Source organism: Clavelina lepadiformis, chromosome 5 (assembly GCF_947623445.1).
Source record: "Clavelina lepadiformis chromosome 5, kaClaLepa1.1, whole genome shotgun sequence".
NCBI lineage: Eukaryota > Metazoa > Chordata > Ascidiacea > Aplousobranchia > Clavelinidae > Clavelina > Clavelina lepadiformis.
Window position 1 is genome coordinate 13,157,410 of NC_135244.1, and position 21,773 is coordinate 13,179,182.

The 21,773-nt window shown below is 34.6% G+C and overlaps 1 protein-coding gene across 3 annotated transcripts; it reads left to right on the plus strand.

Annotated features, from left to right (window-relative positions):
- Positions 1-4,399: 4,399 nt before the first annotated feature.
- On the plus strand, positions 4,400-19,865 carry LOC143459080 (alpha-adducin-like). 3 transcript variants are annotated; one of them, XM_076956044.1, is made up of 17 exons: positions 4,400-4,558; positions 6,434-6,571; positions 8,452-8,575; positions 10,783-10,809; positions 11,840-11,991; positions 12,318-12,404; positions 12,648-12,791; positions 12,880-13,023; positions 13,429-13,527; positions 13,687-13,863; positions 14,787-14,913; positions 15,521-15,669; positions 15,765-15,881; positions 16,094-16,171; positions 17,970-18,111; positions 18,236-18,364; positions 18,457-19,865. In XM_076956044.1, exons 1-17 carry the CDS (start codon positions 4,514-4,516, stop codon positions 18,735-18,737), a joined length of 2,160 nt encoding a protein of 719 aa, XP_076812159.1. In that variant the 5' UTR covers positions 4,400-4,513; the 3' UTR covers positions 18,738-19,865. The 3 variants fall into 3 exon arrangements, with proteins under 3 accessions (XP_076812159.1, XP_076812161.1, XP_076812160.1); XM_076956046.1 differs by having other exon boundaries at positions 18,487-19,865; XM_076956045.1 differs by lacking the exon at positions 10,783-10,809.
- The last annotated feature ends 1,908 nt before the right edge of the window (positions 19,866-21,773 follow it).

Sequence of the window (21,773 nt, forward strand, 5' to 3'; positions counted from 1 at the left end):
TGTTGGTTTAAGTTTTGGCTGTCACTATTTTTTTCTGGTCGCATTCTTGGGTTAGGATGAAATATGACTTTTTGATTTCAATTTGAAGTCATAAGTTTGACGTTGTATTGCAAGAGTTAGAGGTACTAAAGTGCCATGCAAAATTTTAGGGAGCCCCATGCAGGATTTTTCGATTACAGTAATTTCATTTTATAATAAAAGAAAGAAAGAAATCATGGGTTTTTAGGTCCTGCTATGCAAAATACCGAAATAGTCACTTTCGCATAAGCGTACCATTTTTTCATCGCTTAAAAGGAAGACACGTTCCACCACTAAACGCTTGCACAGTTACTTTAGGATTGCGTTGATGGGATGAGACGAAGTTTTTCAAAAGCATGATCTAAACTTCCCTGGTTAACTACCCTCCCAAAGAGGCGCGTAGGGCAAAGAAATTGAGTTTTGCAATATATCCGCAATAATAATGTAAGAAACATCTGGGGCGTCATTATGCAACTTTTTCATAAATATGTGTATTACAAAGAGTTTCCAAAAATAATTGCAAAGTATTTGCGAACGAGGATATGGCAGATTGTTTTGGTATTACGCAACATTTTCGCAAAATGTTTGTAGACATGGAAGAGAGAAAGAAAAACTTAACTTTTTTTGGCACGCAAAATGGTGTACGAGACCACTGTTGACAATCAATGGATAATGATGTCATAAACCTATACCACAAAACAAAATTCGAATGGATGTTGTTCAACTTACTTGGTATGTCGAATATGATTAATTGCATTTTGGATAATCGCATGAAGAGCACAAATGCCAAACCATAGTCAATCATTTGTGAAGATAATACAAATGGTTTATTGCATAAGCCGCTTAATTCAAAGGTAACTTATTCATTATAACCAAAGAGATTTAAACACAGTGTTTAAATCTCTTTGTTATAACCGAATAATTATTGAAAAGTTTTTGAAAGGTAAAATTGAAAACAACATGCACTGGGAGCGCACACGCAATGCGAAAGCTTTGTTACGGAACAATAAAACAGACAATGCCCATTAAAAGCATTAACAGGTGGCGGTCATTACGCAGCCACTAACATTCGCAATGTTTTGGTTTCATTTAAACCAAGGGTCGGCAACCTACGGCCCGCGGGCCGGATCCGGCCCGTCATGCGAAATCGTCCGGCCGGAGACATATTAATTAGATATCACAAGAATACGGCCCGCCCTTTCTTATTGAGTTTCAAACTGCAGTGTTAGCACTGTTTGAAAAAATTGTGGTATTGTTACGCCATAAAACTGGTGCGAAGGCGGTAGACTAGTAGCCTATCTCGTACTAAGTACGAGATTGTCTGTAGAGTAGACTAGACTAGTCGTTATAGATACAAATAGAGATGCACACGAGCTTTAACCTAAACTTTTTTATAATGCTGTGTTGTTGAAGTGTGAATACATATATTTTGCTCTTTTTGTGATTGGTATGATTGAGATTGCAACAATGTAGCGTAATATACTGAAGTGAGTTTGAATTATAGTACTGTATTAATGAAAATTCCGACCCGCCAAAGAGTTGTACACTCGACATTTGGCCCGTGATTAGCAAAAGGTTGCCGTTAAACGTTACAGTACAATACTGTACACAGTTTGCAAAACACAGTGATTTCAAAATGACTGAAGCAGGAGCAAGCAAGGGGAAAGATTTATCGTTATCTGACAAAATTCTTGTCATTGGCGAACTTGACAAGAAAACATCTCATATCGCATTTGCCAAAAAGTCACAACTATCACCAATTTTAAAGTCCAAAGAAAAACTTTTGACTGCACATCGTAAACCCATCGCGTAAAAGGGCAAGAAAGAGTACTCATGAAGATGTAGAAGATGTTTTTTTAAATGTGTGATGATATTATAAAATTGCTTGCAAATCGAATGCCGCATAGAATACTTGTTTACGGAAACCGCTTTCATGAAGCGTGACATAACAATTGTGCATGCCTATATTACGTGAGTTATTCATTCTTCTTGCTATTACGATCGACGCCGCAACATGTTCGTGTTTATGCTGTTGCTGTACCAATGTTCTATCTAAATGTATTCGTTGTAAGAAGCTTCAATATAATCAGAATATAAAGTTGTCGAGGTGAACAATTAATTCTAAGATTAAGAAAAGCGAAACAACGACCTTGAGGCTCATTTACATCGAGGACATTAAACATTTCTACGGACAAACATTGTAATTGAAGTGGTCGCCCTTACAGGTTAAGCAGCGATAAACAACCTTTTCATTACAACTGTTTATGGTGCCAACGAGTTCGGTGAGAACTACGCTTTTCTTTTATCGAAGAACCTATGAACAATTAAACTTGAGGTTGAGAAAAGTCTAGTGATCTCAGACTACAAGTTTCGAAGATATGTCTTATCTACAACCTATGCCACACTCATTGGATCCAGCCGACGGACATCTCGACAACATGATTTTCGGTCATATCAACCTCAATGACGGTGACGAAGAATCGCCTAGACTAGAACCACCTTTGGATGCAAAAATGACCGACAAACAAAGCACGCTGAACCATCCACTAGACGTGGCAGGCCAGTGAAGAAACTTGATCGGTATTTGGACATTCAGTAATGATTTTTTGTTTATTCTATATATATATCGTAGCGTGTTGTTTATTTGCTGTATGTTTTTGGTCAAGCCTATAAAGCATAACTTGAGTCTTATGCCTAGGATATTGTCCATTTGTAACGCTGTCAATTTGTCGTGCCTCTCAAGGGTTTAAAAGTACCTGTGGTAGGAATCTCTGACAATGTGATATTACGTTTATAATAGCGTTATTGTACAGATTACGCTTAATTGATGGTGGCTTAATTGCCATACTCTCTAAACGGTTAAGTCATGCCGTAGAGAAATATTTCTTTGTGTTATTTTGTTATGCTTTAAACATAGCGGTTGTTTTCGGAAGGTTGAAAAATACCCGAGGCTAACGCCGATATACACTATGTTGATCATAAAATTGCTTTAAAATTGCATTTTTAAGCAATTTTCTGGGGGGAGGTTATGTGATGATATTATAAAATTGCTTGCAAATCGAATGCCGCATAGAATACTTGTTTACGGAAACCGCTTTCATGAAGCGTGACATAACAATTGTGCATGCCTATATTACGTGAGTTATTCATTCTTCTTGCTATTACGATCGACGCCGCAACATGTTCGTGTTTATGCTGTTGCTGTACCAATGTTCTATCTAAATGTATTCGTTGTAAGAAGCTTCAATATAATCAGAATATAAAGTTGTCGAGGTGAACAATTAATTCTAAGATTAAGAAAAGCGAAACAACGACCTTGAGGCTCATTTACATCGAGGACATTAAACAATTTAACAGACAAACATTGTAGTGATTTGGTCGCACTTACAGGTTAAGGTACTACAAACAACCATTTCATTACAAATGGTTTAAGCAAGCTAAAGGTGGAGGTCTTGTGATCAGTGGCCCAATGTTATGTGAAAAAGCAAAAAACTTGGGAAAATAATTAATAGATGTAAATTATGATCTATCAATGAGCAGGGTTATTCGTTGGTGAGATCGCAATTTAATCGTGAGCATGATGAGAAACAAGACCACGACATAATATAATTGAAATCGGTATACGGAGTAAAACTAATTCAATATGAATAGTAAACCGTTGGTGTTAGTTCACCAGAAGAAAAATAATTTTTTATCACTTTTTTTATTTTTGTACTTTTGTTGTGGTCCCCCGCAATATGTACACAGATTTCCGCCACTACACATACATATGAAAATACATTTCGTTCAAGGCATTTTAAAGCGATATTTGAAGCGCAAAAACACTTGGCGCATTTAGGGCGGGGTAGTCAAGCTCGAATTTTAAAACCAATTTTTAAATCTTTTTGGCTCCTGTCAACGCAACCCCAAATACGCATGCATGCTAACAATACAGTTTTACTTGCTGACGTATCATACTATTCTCAGTAGTCATCGGTATTTTAATATTTTAAGTATAGGGTAATTGTGCAATTGTTTATCGAACAATAACAATGGCTGGCTTATCTAATTAGACCTACGAAAAGGTGTTGGAGTGTATGAAGCTAAACTTGGCACGCATGCGCATAAATTATAATTTTACAAATTAAAGATTCCTCACCAATGCTGGGCCCCAGGTCACTCCACCATGAATCCAGGACTGTTTGGTCCCCATGCGGTTGTCATGTGGTCCCACTCGGTATAATTCACTACTCATTCGGCATTTAGTGCAACCCCAAGTCCCCAATCGAGCCTGTACATTGTGTAAGCACTAGGAATTACCTTGCTTTATTCCTTACGGTGTATTGAGTGAACTGGATAGGATAAAGAATTCATCATGGTATTTCTTTAAACGAAACAGACAGGAAAAAACAAGTTTTCATTCGCTTTATATTGTGCGCAGCTCTGTATGAAGACTTTTCATTATAAACGTTCTCTGTGAACAGTTTTTGTATTTAAGTGGATTATGAGTAAATAAATGAAATCTTTACCAACAGATGCTGATTCAAATAGTAAAACAAAGGTAAGTAGCCTTGCTTTTGCATAATTTATATATTAGACGGTAACAGTACCTTATAAAAAAATGGCAACCAAAGAATGTTACTCTACCATTCCCGTTACTGCGTAGAATTAGGCCATACAGCTTTCTCATAGGCTAGTATTGCAGATTCAATATTGGAATGAAACGGGCATGTGATACTTTCTGCAGCCAAGTAAATTAAAATTTTTAACACCTAACTTGTCCCAGGAGCAAGTAAGCAAAAACCTTTTAAAGAGTTTTCCCTTTCAGTTAACCCATCGTTTGATAAGTAACAATTGTGACATCTTAATACAATTGTGCCATTTGAATGCTAACGTGGTGTGAAAATGTTATTGGGAAAGATATAATCAATCAAGCAGACTTCCCTATAGTTCACACCTTCTGCGTTCATTTTTCCCATTTATTTTGACAAGTGAAGACGCAAAAATGTACTCTGTCCCTGTGCGCTGAAAATCCGAGTTACGCCTCTGGTTTGACAACCACTGGCGATACAGTTGTAATCCTGTTAGGAAAAACATTAATGACATTTGCTCCTGTTCAGTGGCGGTGGTGAACTGTTACAATTTCGGGCAATACATCATCATAGGTGCTGACTTAAATGGTTACAGAGTGGCCACGCCACCCCATAACCACTGCTACATGGTGGCGACGGCGGTTGCTCAGAAGAATAAAAATTATACTCTTTGCTACAGGACAACATAAAGTGTAGGTAAAGGCAGTGCACCAATTTTACCACAAACCTACCATTAGTTAACTGCTTTCCCGTGAGGATTACGCAACACTACACTGCAAGTACTGCAAGTACAAGTGCAAGTACACATAATTTTTGGCCGGTGAGCAATGGATCACCCTCTTCGTTGAGGCCAGTCAGATGGTTGTGTCAATTGTGTTTTTTAGAACCACTTCGCAAAATTTGCACATAACATTGCTTTTTTGTACTGTTTTTGTGTTTTCGCTAAACATTTTATGAAGAAGGTTTTATGATTCAATCTTCAAGATTTACTACAAAGTAAACAAAAGCATTGACTGTCACATGTGAAAAAAAAATCCAAAATTAGGTTTCTAAAATCTTCTCTTAAGTTTCAAGCGTCAAAGCACACCAAACCGCCTGTAAAGAGATTATAGGTGAACCTGACCTGAAGTAACTCAAATCCAATATATACGATAAACAGTGCTCAGGTCATTATCTTCAATGCAACGAAATTTATAGGCGAGTTGTTGAAAATCTTTAACCATCGATTGAAATGTTTGCAAAAGAACTAAGGAAAGAAGACAAAATGCAATGCACAACGGTAATGGAAAACTACGCACTTGTGACCCAAACAAGTAAAAGTGTATCTGACTTGTTCGACGTCATTGTGCAACATAACAATTTGAAACTAGGCCAAATTAATACATCATTAAAAGCAAAGTAAATATGTGCAATGCAAGAAGTCGCATTTTACCACATGGTAATCCAGTTAATTATAGTTCTACACACGCCAGGGCAATGTATTTGACTTACCACCTACAATTAATTGATAGGTGGTGGTGGTAGGTACACATGCAAAAGTTATTTCTCTTTTTCGACTACTAACTTCGATCAACATTGTCAGCACTAATATCAACCACTTGCGATATAAAGCTGTTGTGTCTTTAGTTTCATAAGGTATTACCAAAGAAAAAAGATTATATAATTAGTAAAATTAAATGCTTTTTGAGCATTTGTTTTTCCACAATTCTTTTAAATGTATTCACTATCACATAGAATGTTTTAGTAGCGCTAACAAACGTGAAATATGCATAAATTTAAATGATGTTCAAATAGTGGAAAACAATGTCTTTTTATAGTAATAGGTAGTACTACTGTACTTACAGATGTGTAGTTTAAGAAAAAGTGAGAGTGACGTGGAAGTAGAACTTGGCTTACATCCAGCGAGGCGTCCTGTTAACATTGAAAAGGATGTGAGTTCTTTAGGACAATCAAAAAGAGTCTCAAGCATTCTAAGAAGCCCAGTAAGTTGCATTGATCATCAAATATGTGGTATGATGCACCGTAAGTATAGCTACTTGCCTGAACATTGCGTGGAGATACTAGTCTCTAACTTCAAAATCTGCTGTACATCCAGCTTCTCTAATTGAAATTGTTAAAGGCATGTAAAGCTTGTTACTGTACTGTTGGCTACATTTTGTTTGTTGAGTAGTCCAGTGGTTCTCAATCTTTTTCACCATCGGGCCGGTAACATGAAATTGTTTGTAATGAATGCAACAGATTATCAAAATCCTTTTTGTAAGACGTTATTTTCATAAACATATATTTGAAATTACAAACAACAAAATGCCAATCAATGTGCAAAAAGAATTGAAAGTGATTTATCAAAGTTAGTGGAAAATCTGCGGTTTCACTGCTTTCGTATTTTAGTATGCTTCTATTGATAGCATGAAAATTGTCTAAACATTTTAATTACTATTATAGTATTTCAGGTGCATGTCGTCAATTTTCACACTTAAAATAAATCAAACATGGTAAAACATTCCTCCTTTGAACTGTGTTTAAAATTGTATGCCTAAGATCAATGTGGTACTAAAGTTTTTGTTGTTTTGGCTTTTTTTTACAAGTAAATTACTTTCCAAGTCCCAACACTGTGCTTCCAATCTCATTTATATAATATTAAAAAATGTGTTATAATGAATGTTGTGATTATGCATTTTCATAAGAGCAGCCACGGATAAGAAAGCATTGTTAATGAAAGCATGACTTCATTGAGTATCATAAAGCACTAATAACTTGCATTGGTTGTTTAAGTATATAGTGTCCAGCATTACGTTTTTATGTGAGTGATTTGTATGAAATGTCATCATAAAAACATGGTAGAGTTTTATTTTTTTCTCAATGTTGCTTATGCTCTGTTTTCAGTTCTTTCTTCAAAAATGAAACCTATTATAAATCATTTCCCCTCAAACAATGTAGTTTTTGTTTAACTCAAAAGTAATTTTTGGCACTTCTATGATAATTGCCAAATATGTTTAGAAGTCTTTCTTACTCAAGGTGTCTCCATTGTCGTAATTATATGTAGGGCTACTCTTGTTGTACAAACTGCTTATTTCTTTGCTTAGTTTTACTTCACCCACAGAAGTGGCAAATTGCTTTAACCTGTGGTGGTTAAGGCAACATGGTTGTGCCATTTGTACATACTGCTAATTGCCTAATTTTGTGTAGGCCTATAATATAAACGTGTGCCTCTTGTGAACCGATTAATTCAATTCGTTTTACTTCAGTTAAGTACAAATTTTATCTATGTTTTTCGTTTCATTGGTAACGTTGATCTACATACAGCCCAAGTGGAGAAGTATACGGAACTTTGGCAGAAGTCAGAGAATCTCAGACTCATAACGCGTTTTTCTAAGTTCGCTTTTTTCCTGTTGCCTGTTAAGTGTCTGTCTATCAGTTTGCTTCTCAGTGAGTTCCCTAAGCTTTTCCTGAGGATGCCTCGCAACAATGATATCCATCGTTTACCACAAACCTATTTAATGTACCTAAATGAATTAACCTAGTTCAATTGGTTTGATACATTTAAATGCCAACATAATATAATAATGATACCTAGCTAAAGAAAAGTGCATTTTTTGGATAGGATTTAGGCCACGAGCCATCCCATTTTGATTTTCAAAAAAGTGATCCTAAGCCTTCAGGCTGCTGATTTTGTGAGATCACGTTGGAAAAGCACACCACTTTATCGCCAGTGTTTTCTTTCTAACCTTGTTATTTTTGTTGTGGGAAGATCTGAATGTAATACATGATCGTCTGTCATTACTATTACAGTTTGGTTAAGTGTATAACCATAATATCACAACAAAACTTTTCTGTTTTCACTTCTGCATTTTGTTTTGTAAAGGATTTTAAAGAAGAGCTTGAGACAGTGGTGACGGATTTACTGAGATCTGATAAAGCAGGAAATCATGTTTTTGCCAATGCAATCGCAAATGTGATTTCTCCATTTGGTCAAGCTGGATATGCAGGTAAATGCTAATGTATTTAAGTAGTACTGTAACATGACTCATAGATGTATGTATAAAACCTACAGTGGAATCAGAATATGCGCTAGTCACCAAATTAGTTACACTAGCGTTAATATTGCATCAACATAGTTCATTAAAAAAAAAAAACGCTGAACTATAAACTATGCACGTGCATTGAAAATTTACATTTAACAAAATGTGCTGGTGTAAAAAATGCATTTGATTCTCCACCACAGATCGTGGAAAGATTCCAGTCCGCTATCACCGCCACAATAGCACAGCTATACAGATATAGGTGGCTTCATTTCATTGTCATACATGACAGCAACCCACTCTGCCAATTTAGTGTCGGTAGTACCTAAAACTTGAAGTGTTGCACATTCATTTTTATACAAATCAATGATATTTTTCCGTATAACAATACTTTTTTCAAAAAAAATGCAATGAAGTTTTGTAACATTTGCTAATGGTGGTGATACTTCAAGTGACTGAGATATAACTGTGACTTCTGTTTTTATCTGGGACTCTGCAATTGAGAGAAGTGTAATAGCTGATGAGCTAAGTGCAAAAGCTTATTCAAAGGATTTCATATCATTGACAAATCTTCTACGAGTCTGAACTCAATTGTAAACAGTTCTCTTCACCGTTCCTCCATCTACAGCCCTTTACCATGCCCACCTTTCCATACTTTCCTACTTTTTTCAACTTTTCATACTTTCCAACTTTTTCCATAGCCTTACCTCTTGTAGAAGCAGAACCAAACATGCTTTCTGATAAGGTTGCCTTTGCTAATTTTGCTTTGCATTTTCACGCTGTTTTCTTTTTTGTAATTTTTGTGTTTCTCTCCCTTTATCCTGCATGGTTTTAAGCTGTTTTGGTGTAAATCTTTCTTCCCTTTTTTCTGCCTTTTCTCTGTATTTCCTTATTTCCACCCTATATTTTTCTATGTTTGCAACTTTTGGCTTTTTTCTTGATTTCTTTTTGCTTTCTGCTGCATATCATTTTTAGCAGGTTAGTTCTACCAACTCTTTAAAAACAGAATGCTATCTGTATTATTTTTCAAAAGTAATATAGTAACCACAAGCAGTAATTGCCAATTATCAAGTACATAGTTCCATTTTTTATGTAACAATTGCCTTTTTACAACCTGCACCTTTTTAACTTACTGAATTTATTGCGTGACGCTACAAGACAATTATGCTTGTGTGACACTATAAGACAAAATTATCCTGACAACTACTCCATAAGTTCATGTCAGAAACAAACAAAAAACTCAAAAATAAATGCCACCATATATAAAAGAAACTGGTAAAATTTATTTTATTAGAATCATTTATTTTGTCAGTGGTGCTAAAAAACATACAATTTTGTGACACTACAAGACATGTGATTGCTACTACTTTTTTGTTGAATAATTTTAAATTTTGTCAAATAACAACAGCGGCATTTCAAGTTGAGGTATGACAAGACATGTTAAAACCTATTATACTCATACAAAATTGCATGGAATTTCAATGCCTTAAAGCAGTGATTCCCAAACTGTGTGCCGCCACAGATTCTCAGGTGTGCCGCGAATCTTTTTGGAATTTTGGAAAAGAACTGTATAAATATTTAAAATAAGGCATGCAGACAAGCATATGCGACTTAAAAGCTTTCTAGCTGCTTCAATAGCTGAGAAATAAGCACATGTGACGATGAAACCAATTATGGCATTGTCGATAGAGTAGGGTAATTTTTTAAAGCAACATTTCTTCTCTTGTAAGTGTGCCGCGAGCGTTTTCTAATTTTTCTAGTGTGCCACAAGCTGAAAAAGTTTGGGAACCACTGCCTTAAAGGAAAATACGATATGAAAATACAATAAAAAATTTTATTAAAATTTTTTAATTTTTGGGTTTATTGAAAAGCAGTCTAATAATATAATTAGTCAAAATGTTTCAAGAATTCTGTACTTTAGCTTATGTTTAGTCCATTGGTGCAACATAAATTTAATTTAAATTTAAATTCTTGACTTATTTCCTAGTTGATATTTTGTGAAATTTTTCCCTTCTGGTCTTGCCTGATGGAGCTTTGTTTTACTTACTGTATATATTATATACATTCATTATTTTATAATATATTATAAATAGTTATGTTGTTTTTATTGAATTTAATGCTGGTTACACTAGTATTTTGTTTTTGATTTTAATAGTAGTATGATATGTTACCAGGAAATGCTTTACATCCCATGAAAACAGGTGATATCTATAACTCTGGCACAAATTATTATCATAAATTTGTTGCCATGCATGTTGTAATTAACGTTATAATTTTGATTTTGGTATCATCTCAATGTAGGTTTCTGCAAAGTACACACTAATAAAACATCACAAACTTGCTTGATCATGTTGGTAAACGGCATTTTGATTGCAGTTTTTTCATGGTGTGTGGATGCATGTATGCCCATCTGCCCCATCATCCATAAACATTGACTTGTGCTAAAATAGTCATAGGCTTGATATTCACTCAGTTGCTATGAGAATTTCAAGTCTTAAAATGCACCTTTAGTTTGTATGTTTTCTGTCTGCATTATTATAAGTATATGAGCCTTATTAATTGCAATGAAAGCTTTGTTTTGAATTAGTATTGAATTACTTTTATTTATTTAAAATCTGCACATATATAATATAGATAAATTTCTTAATCAACTTTAAAGATGGTTGTTTGCAATATAAACATGAACAGTCTTATTGCTATTAGTAAATGGCTGATTGAACTGGCAGTAAACTTTGATATATATGCGGTATGAATTTTTGCAAAGGTTTGCACAATGCGTGTTTCATATAGGAAATTGTTTCATGTTTATGGAAATTTATTATGTTAGAGCTGTAATTTTATTCTTTTACACTATCAAGTTACATGAAGTAATTTGTTTGGACAGTAAATCATAGCCTAACACATGAATTATCTTTACAACTTGGAGGGTAGAAATTTGTTATGTAACTTCAAAATTAAATCCAAATTAGATTTTGTTTTTAAAAGTTCTGTATTTCAATTTGATTAATATGATATAATTTCACAGATACGGTATTATTATAACATAATTCTTGAGTATATGCTTGCAGTATGCATAGTATTTGAATGTGACATATCACATATACATATATAATTCATGTACTGGATACGTATACATATTTGGGCATAGCTACAGTTGGCGTCAACATAGGTCACTTGCATTGGTGAGAAATTTGTTTGTGCAATACAATAAAGCATATTTTGCTTTTACAGGCATAGGCTGTGTATCACCTATCAATGATCTTACTGGTGCAGACACATCCATGTGCTCTAAAGGAGAGAAGTTGCTTCGTTGCAAACTAGCTGCCCTCTATCGCATTGTTGACCTTTTTGGCTGGTCATCCACTATATACAACCACATTACTGTATGATTTATGCTACGACAACTGACTGAATTTATCTTGATAGCAAACTTTGTACTTTACCAACCATTTAGCTTTAGTGGTGAAGAAATTCTTTTTTCTAAAAGCATATTAAAAGAAGTTACTTTGGTTTGACATAAATTATATCAATGATGCTTATTTTATCAAATTTAGTTTACGGAGCTATAACATGTAATATGTGTGTAAGTGTAATATTATACAGTTAAATTGTTAACTGCCCGATTGAAATCCACTTAAAACTAATGTGTTTACCCTTAATTTATGCTGTTACCTATCTGCTCTAAATCAATCATTAACTTTGTAAATAGGTCCGAGTGAATCAAGAACAAGAACATTTCCTCATCCACCCCTTTGGTTTACTTTACCATGAGGTGTCAGCGTCAAAATTGTTGAAAGTGAGAATGTGCTTAATGTAATATGATTTTTAATGACTTTCCAAGTAAAATCATTAAATTCCCTATGCATTTTAAGTATTTGGTCATGCTTTTCACATATATTCAATATATAATCTTTATGCTTATCATTTTCCTAAAGTTGCAAACCAGCAAACATTTTTACTATTATTGAAAGTCAATGTATAGGGATGAAAATAAAACAATATTCCTTGAAATAGGAAATAACTATTTCCTTTCACATAGGTCAACATGCAGGGAGAGGTTGTAGACTCTGGTTCAACAACTCTTGGCTTTAACTTGTCAGGTTATACTCTTCACTCTGCTATTCATGCTGCTCGACCTGATGTGCATTGTGTTATTCATGTGCATACAACTGATGCTATAGCTGTACGTAAAATTTGAAATTTTGGAAAAAAGTTTGGGACATGCATTTTTCAGAAAACATGTAACACTTTATCGTATTCTTGTCAAACAGATATCTTGCATGGAAGGTGGCCTGTTGCCAATATCACAAGAAGCGCTTATTGTTGGAGATGTTTCGTATCATAATTACCATGGTATCCTTGTTGACCAGAAGGAGAAGAAAGCTATTCAGAAACATCTTGGGCCTACCAACAAGGTTCTAATGAATTGCCTTGCCTGATTAGGCTTCCACTTCCCTTTTGCTCATTTTAGATACTTCATCCCTTGATTATTTAATTGATTTTGCCTGAATAAAAATGTTTCTTCAACAACCACAAGATCTTGCAATAGATCACACTTAATGGAATGGTTACTTATCTACTTCATATTTATTGCATTGTTATATTACCATAGTGTGTTAAATTATGGTCTTTGCAATGTATCTATGAGTTTGATTTGTTGTTAAAAATGCTTTCTCAATGTCAATTTGGTGTACAATCATTTGGTAAATAAAAGTAATAATGCAGCTTAAGTACACATTAATTGGTAATTTTCTTCAAAGTACATAGGCATTGGTTGTAAATTATTAAGGACTAAGGAGGCCGTTTATCATATGTTATAGGTAATGATTCTTCAAAACCATGGACTGGTTGCTTGTGGAGAAACCGTAGAAGAAGCATTCCACTACCTCTATTTTACCATGATGGCATGCAGTATTCAGGTAAATTTGCTTTTTGTTTTATTGCTGAATAGTTAATTTTTACATTTAATGGATAATGGTTGTTGTTGCTTTTTATTTTATTGCTAACGTTTAATCTGTACATTTAGTGGAAATGGTTGTTGCTTATGTTTTTTTACATTGCTATACTTTTATTTAAAGATGAAAGCAATGTCTTGTGTGAAACCTGACAAGCTAATCCATTTGAATCGATCTTTGCTTAAGTCTCGCACAGAGGAGGTTGGCAGAAAAGATGTTACTGCTGGCGTTGAAAGTTCAATTAAATGGGGTCCTGGTGAAATGATGTTTGAAGCTTTAGTTCGCATGTTAGATGACATGGTATGATTGTCATATATCATTTGTAATTTACTTTTGCGTTTGTGGAGCTTGTCATGTTCACCGTGCAGCATTTTGTTCTCAGTCATATCTTAGTTTTTTCAGTTTTTTTCCCTCAATCAGAAAGGTATAAAATATAGATATTTAACTAAATTATTTATGATTGAAGCAAACTTTTATAGTCTGTCAAAAATAATATGGCAGTTTTAGATGTAATAACTGTTGTAAAATTGTAAACTGGCTCAAGAAAAAATATTTTGCCAAAACTAATTGATGTAGAGTATTTTTGTAAGAACAGGTATTTGAGCATGGGGTCCGTTATTTGCGGAGTGCTCATAAAGTTGGGGGGCATGGTCAATATGTTGTATGTAAACCATTTCTTTAACTATTAAAAAAACTATGGAATGAAAATGTTGGTGCCAGGCAGCATTAAATTGAATTTTGAACCATATTACTTTTGTCTACCAAAGTCTGTTGGAGGCTATTTGTGGTTTCTAATGAAGGTTGTAAACTTGTTATGTTAACTGCAGTGTAACACTTTGTGTAAAACGTTTCATTATACAGGTATATTTCTCCAAGAAATGTTTGATTGAAAGGTTTAGAAATTTATTTAAAACAATTGTTGTGTATCATCTCATTCATGTATATGTATAACATTGTATATTATAAATAGTGTTTATAGTTTTTTTGGGCTACAGTAAAATATGAAAAACAATTTTCATCATCGTGGATAAGTTTGACAGACAACTGTAATCAAATATACTTACCTTAAGCTATGAGTTAGCAAGAAACAGCTTAAATGAAGTGCAATATTACCTTATTTTTGCTTACTTACTAGTACATGCAGATTTTTTGGAATGTTTTATTTATCATTCTCCTTTTGCTTGATATATACTTTTTTATCACGTATTATTTTGTGCAATAAGGGTTATCGCTCTGGGTATGTGTATCGCAATCCCATTCTAATGAAGCAGAAGCCAAAGCCTAAGAGTGGTGTTGAAGTACCTGCAACTGCTGTGGGCCATACAGCTGTACTACCTGAAGACCTGGAAGGTTTGTTCATAACTATAGCTGACTTACTTGCATCACCATTCTCTGTATGTCCACAGCTATTTTATCATGATTAGTTAATATTCAATGTACTAAAGAAAATGAATCTACATAATTTTGAAGTTATGACACAAATTAAATTTTCTCTAAATTTTGTGGCACACTTGCTTCATTGTGGTTTTTATGTTAGTATAGGTCACTTGTCACTTTTTAGCATCTCCTGTCATTACAAAAGAGATTCTTTGTGGAACAGACTTCAAATAAATGTGCTCATGATCACAAATTTAATTAATACCTCAAACTATATTATGAAAGGATAGGTTCTCCTAGAAAAATGCACCCTTTTATTTTCAAAATTTCTTTATCTTATAGACATAATCGCATATGTCCAATGGCCATGCACTTCATAATATCACCATAATGGGTGTAGCTTCAACCATACACTTGAATAGTTTGTTTGCCAATAAAACTGATACTCTATCTTTCTTTGACTGATTGCACACAATTTGCTATGCTAATGCTACACTATATTACACACAAACTGTACTTTCAAGTACCTTTTTTATAGATAAGTTTGAAGATACGTTCAACTCAAACTGATTTATTCCAGATGCCCATGATTCTCTTAAACCCACGACAAAGGCGCACTGGGTGAACTCACCTAACCAATACACTCGTGTTGTTCAAGCTGTTGATGAGGAACCAGTTTCAGGAGCTTCATCGCAGAATGGTGATGCTAGCCCACGAGTGAAAGCAAAGGTAAAATGGAATTTTCTTGGTTCACTAATAAGCTAAGATTTCACTGGTTTTTATAGGTTAAAGTAGGATGAGATATTAACACAAATGTGTTTCAGTGGAAGAAAAGTGAAGACCCCGGTGCACCCCAAACCACTTCAGTTCGTATTGCGGGCCCTAACCAATTTGTTCCTACTAACACTGACCCACGGGAAGTTCTAGCATTAAGACGAAGTGTAAGCATCAATCCTACTTATTATTGTGACAATTGATTAGTGATTATTTTATTACTGTTACTCTTGACAGAACATCATAGTGCTTATTATTAAGTATATACAAGTATAAATTTTTAATTACTACTGTATCTATGTTGTATATCTGTATGTTGTTGTATGTCTTTATGTGCACTTACTCTTATCATGGACGAGTTACGGATTGTTTTATTTAGATTCGTGGCCAAGGCAAGAACAGAGCTGGGCCGCAGTCACAATTGCTTTACAATGTTTCACCAGACAGAAGTCAATCTGTAAGTTTTTAGAGTTAATCTTTGTTATGCCAGGCCAGTGGTTTTGGGTTAAAATGGTTCTTAACCACTTGTGAACTAAGTTACGTGTGTTTTTGTTTGTTAGCTGTTACTGATAAAATTCTTTCAGGTATATTCAACCATTGCAGTTTAGAAGTTGTTCGTTCCACTTGTGATATTTTTCATGGTAAAGAAAATTGCATAGAAGTGGACATTGTTTCTTATAATTTGATGTGATCCTCATTTTTCATTTCTTTGATTCCATTGCTATCCAAAAAGTTTTGTGTGGCTTGTAGAAAACCAAAATCTTTGTTAACATGAAATTCAGGTTTTAGGTTCACAGGCACATTTTATTCATATGCTATCAATACTGTAAATGCAAAGCGGCTTGTTGGCTAGAATGGTATTATAGTTGATTGCATGGTTTCTATCGCATGTATCTTTCTACTTGATCAGCTTGTAATAAGCTCATTAGCACTGAACCCCTTATTACTATGTTAAATGTGGCATGTCAGGATAAGGTTGTCGTGCCGTCGGGGGTTTGGAAGCTTTTGACAGAACACTTTACCAAACGGTTTTCATACGGAGGTTCATTTTTTTAGAGGTTTCACCACACGTACAACTTAGATTTTAGTTTGTGCCCAAGAAAACACACCTTACAACATATAAATGTGTGGTATATATAAATGTGTGTAACACAGGGATGGCCAACAAGTTGATGGCATTTGATTTTGTGTTGACTTAAAAATATTTCTAAAAAATTTTTTCCGTCAAAAAGTTATTCTTGTAGGCCTATGGCAGTGATTCCCAAAGCATGAGTCGCAATAGGTCAAAAAATGGGTCGCATCGAGGCGATGCAAACCTGGATCTCAAAGGTCAAAAATGAGTTGTGTTGTATACTTCCAATGTTCCTTTTTTCTTCTTTTCAAGTTCTTTGATGATAGAATAAAATGTGTATGATGCAATAATTCAGTCTATTAGAAAGAACTATTGCATCATATACATTTTATCCAGAGTTTTACAGCTGCATGGTAAAAGATAATGTGGCTGTAAATTCACAGCAAAGATTAGTTGATTATGGTGCTATTTTGGAGTAAAGTTATTAGCTTACTGTTTTTACCGTGTTTTGTTAAAGGCTTACTTAAGTTAAAAGGTTAATAGTTGTGATGCAATGCTGAATAGTTTAATGTTGGTAAAAATGTTGATTTAACGGACACAACGGGTAGGTAAATAGGTCAGTGGAGTCAAAATACAGTAGCCTACATTGTTTCATAGTGAGTGGACCACACTAAAACTGCTTGTCTGTGTCTGTAGTGTACATACTTGAGAAAAGAGTATATTGCTGACATTGTGTTTTATTTTCAAGTACAAAATTAACTCTGAAATATCAAAATACCGCTTACTATGGTAATTTGTTGTAAATATAAATCCATCTGCACTAAAACAGTCACAAAAATTTGCATTATGACTTTTGTTCTTTGACTTCAGTGCCGGCTGGTGTCAGTGGTCGATCGCAAGTTATCAGGAAATTTTCTAGTCGATCCAAATCAAAGAAATGTTGGCCACTCCTGCTTTAACATAATGTTTTTTTTTAAGTTCTAGCACTTATTTGAGATTTATTTTTCTTTTCATGCATGTAATTGAGGGCTACAATGAGCAAGTCAACTTAAGCATTGATGAGCTCTTATATTTATGGCTGCATAGTGATTGTTACTCATTTGATTGGGTTAAATACCATTGCTTGCTTTTGTTAAGCTTTAAGTTCAGTTATTCATAATTATCAACCTCTTTGTCTTCACAGAGTAATCAAGTTGTTTCATCAAGCAAAGCCATTATTCAGAAAGGCCAGGAAGTGGAAATTGTGTCCCCAATGGGCCCACCCAATCCATTTAATGAAATGTCAAGCAATGGCCTAAAAAAATATGAAAAGGAAGTGTGTGGAGGTATCATGAATTTTTAATATACATAATTACAATTTATGTTTGTTTGTGCGAATTCTGTTATTTTGTGATTATTTTTTTTGTTGCGGTATATTTGATTCATTTGTTGTTTCGCCTCATACCATAGAAAGTCATGTCAAGAAGGATCACAGCCAGGGTGATGCTGAAGTGACAGAAGAAAAGTGTGCGCAGGTTGAATCAACCACAAAACTCAATGCTTCTGAACCTGCTCTTGCAGCAATCCTGAAAGTAGAAGGTTTGTTACTTTTCTAAAGTTTTCTGCATTGCGTTACAAGCTGTTCAATTTAGATTGTGTAGTTGCATGTTATTATATCATGACTCTTGTAGACGCACATCACGCTGACAAAAACACAAAAGGTGCTACGGCAGAAGCAAAGAACGTTACAACTCAAAAACCGAAGTTGGACAGTGACGAAACTCAGAATATTGTTATCCCGGAAAAGTCAGCAAATTTCAACTCAAGCAACAACGCAAGGAGCAGTGATGATGCTCACCAAAGCCCTGACGAAGAAGAAGTTAGGAGACGGGAGACAGATTCTCCTGGAGGAAAGAAATCTGAGAAGAAAAAGAGGCGTCCACTGAGCTTTCTGAAAAAGAAGAAAAATTAACTGCGAGCCATAGTAGTTACTTATGCACTACATTTACACTGCTTCACTTGTGCTTATGGATTCTGTGATTTCATTGATACATGCAGCTAAGTTTTATTTGTATTGACGGTAATGGTAGTTTCTTGCAAATATAACTGTTTCATTTGAAAACATGCTAATTTTTGCATTATAACGTAGTTTGAAGGCAGTTTCGATGCTAACAAAGCAATGAACTTAATTTCTTAGTAATTGAAGGCAGATAGTCGAATGTGAAATTACAAATCCTGTAATTTCATTTTAGAGTTTCGTTTTGCCTAGAAAGTTATGTACATTTGGCCGTACCTTCACTTAGTGTATGACACTGTTGCTGAAACAATAATGTGATATTTTTGCTCCACTATATGTGGTTAACGTGTTATTTTTAATGACAGTGATACAGGTCATGTTGATTTTAACGGGATATTATTGTGTATGTTCATAGTTTCAGTTTTAAAAAAATAACTTGTGATTATGCCTGGTGTTACTCTTATTCTCTGCAAAACGGTTTGAACTGAATTCACTGCAATGCAATTGTTACTGAGTTTTTACCCGATTTTCCATTGTGGCCAGCTGCTCCTGAATATGTAATCATAGTTCAGACTGCGTTGTCGTTAGCTTCATTGTATTTAGACGCGTGTGTCGAAATTTACTTTTGTGTAACTCATCCTTGTAATTACTTCATTGTTATTTCGTAATTCAGAAGTACTAATTGTGATGCATTTAGTCACTATTATGTTTGGTTGATAGATTTAAGTTTTTGTACCCGTTCTTTTGCTGGTGTTAAGCTGCGCTCTCTTCAAGCGATAATTTTTATCTCAACTGTACAGTGTCTTCATTTTATTTCAAGTATGCTAGACATGTTTGTCAAACACGAACCTACACCTTACTATCTTACCTGGCGCACCTGAAAATCGTCTGCACTATTATCACGCAGCACACGTACTAATCGTAATATTTGTTATATCTGTTTTCTAATTTTTCACTGAAAATTAATTCTGAAAGCCTTGGCTCACCGATATTTTTCGACGAATTGGTGGAGTATTTTTGTAGTTGTACCAAAGCCTGCCTATGTAGTTTTGCATCCTATAATAAAGCTGCTTCTTGTTGAAAGGTATGTTTCTTTATAATGGTCGGTATGAAATAGCTGAAATTGGTAAGGTTAAAGTTTCTATTTTTGAGAAAAAATTTATCGGGTCGATGGTGCCCACTGGTGTTTCTTAACCTGAGCACAAGCACAACCCTGTGGGCGTTTTCACAATTTAAAAAAATAATTTTGTGTGAAAACTAGTTAATCATCATTACTGTAAAAAGCAATCTAAAGAAACACAACGCAGTTTATTATACGTAGTCCATACTTATGCCGCAAAAACAGTAGCACAATGACTTTAACAAATAGGGTTCCTTTATGTTTGATTAAAAAATAACCATAGTGTGAGTTAATTTCGCCAACCATTTGCTACCCTGGTGAACTTTAAACCTCAAATCCCTTTTAATGCTGTGGACCAGCGTTATTGTTTGTCGGTAAAATCTCTTAATATAGTCCTATTTACTTCTTATCTTAAACATGTTTTAAATAGGCCGCTTAAAAGCCTGCAGACTATATCTACGTTAATAATGATGTCGAACATTCAGAAGACTATGGTTAGCCATATGTGTCAGAATGCGCTTTATTTAGCGTATACGCGAATTGCGAACGCATGCACAATTTAGCGTAAGTATGGTATTTTGGCTGGCGGAAAAGCTCATAACAACATGTTCATAAATTGCATGCACGCTAAACTGGAGTATAAAAAAACATAGAGGACAGGCCTGCAACAAAGCGAGTACAACGAAGTCCACTTAGGCTCAGTGGTGAAAGTAAGCCGATACGGCGTATCGGTAGAAAAATAATATTTATTTTTAGGTTTGACTAAATCAAAGATAAAAAACTTAATCTTTAAGATTATAAATAAGAAAAGGTTAATAAAACGCTAAGAAAAATGAATTAGTATCGGAAAGGAAAAGAGAACAACAAAGAAACATTGAGTCTAAGAGCAGATAAAGCAAGTTCAAAAAACGGTGAGGTGAGCGATGTTAGCGCCAAAAAATAGCACAATCAGTGACCACCAATCAACGTATCAAGATCAAGGTGATTCCATTTTAGTTCAAAAAACTAGTTTAACTGTTTATCCATTAATATGGAACGATCAACAATACGAGGAATTTACACGCAAAAACAGTTGGATGTACGCTATAAATGGAAAAATAGGATGTACTCCGTGTCGTGAAGTAAATAATTTGGGAGTATGAACAACCCGTGGTGTCAATATTTCTACTCAATGGGCAGTGTCACTTCTTATGGTAGCACAAGAGAGATTCAGCTCTCATCACTGCTCAAAAAGATCTACGAACACAAAAACTCCCAAGCACATAAATAAGCTATCACTCTACTTAACGGCGAAGAAAGGCGTATTGATTAATTTGAATGCACAAACTGAACAAACTGCCTTTCAATCCACTGCTCAAGTTTTCAGAATAGGGTATTATGTGTCAAAAAATAACAAACCTTTCACAGACTTTGAAAGTTTGATTGACCTTCAGCAAGCTATTTCCATAGACATGGGACGTGTATTACACAGTAAAACTATTGCCCTTGAAATAAATGGTCATGTATCTTCACAGATGAGGGAAAAACTTTTATCTGAAATTATCGAGAGGAGGAGCAAGATAAAAGTTCTAGCCGACTAATCTACCTGCGTTGGTCACAAATCAACTTTAACTGTGTTTCTAAAAGCTAAGGGGAAAGTGGGAGTCCGAAAATACTTTTTGGCGTAACCCTTAAAAAATAGTTCTTAATTCTCGCTACCTAAGCATTTTGTGAGCATATAATTTTGTGGAAAACACTATGTAATTAAATATCGATGTTAAGACTACTATTGACAGTAGTTATTTTCTTGCACAGAATTGTGTGAAACTTAGCACATAAAACAGTAAATAAATGAATGCATTTATTCTACCTAATGAGAACTATGGGCTTTG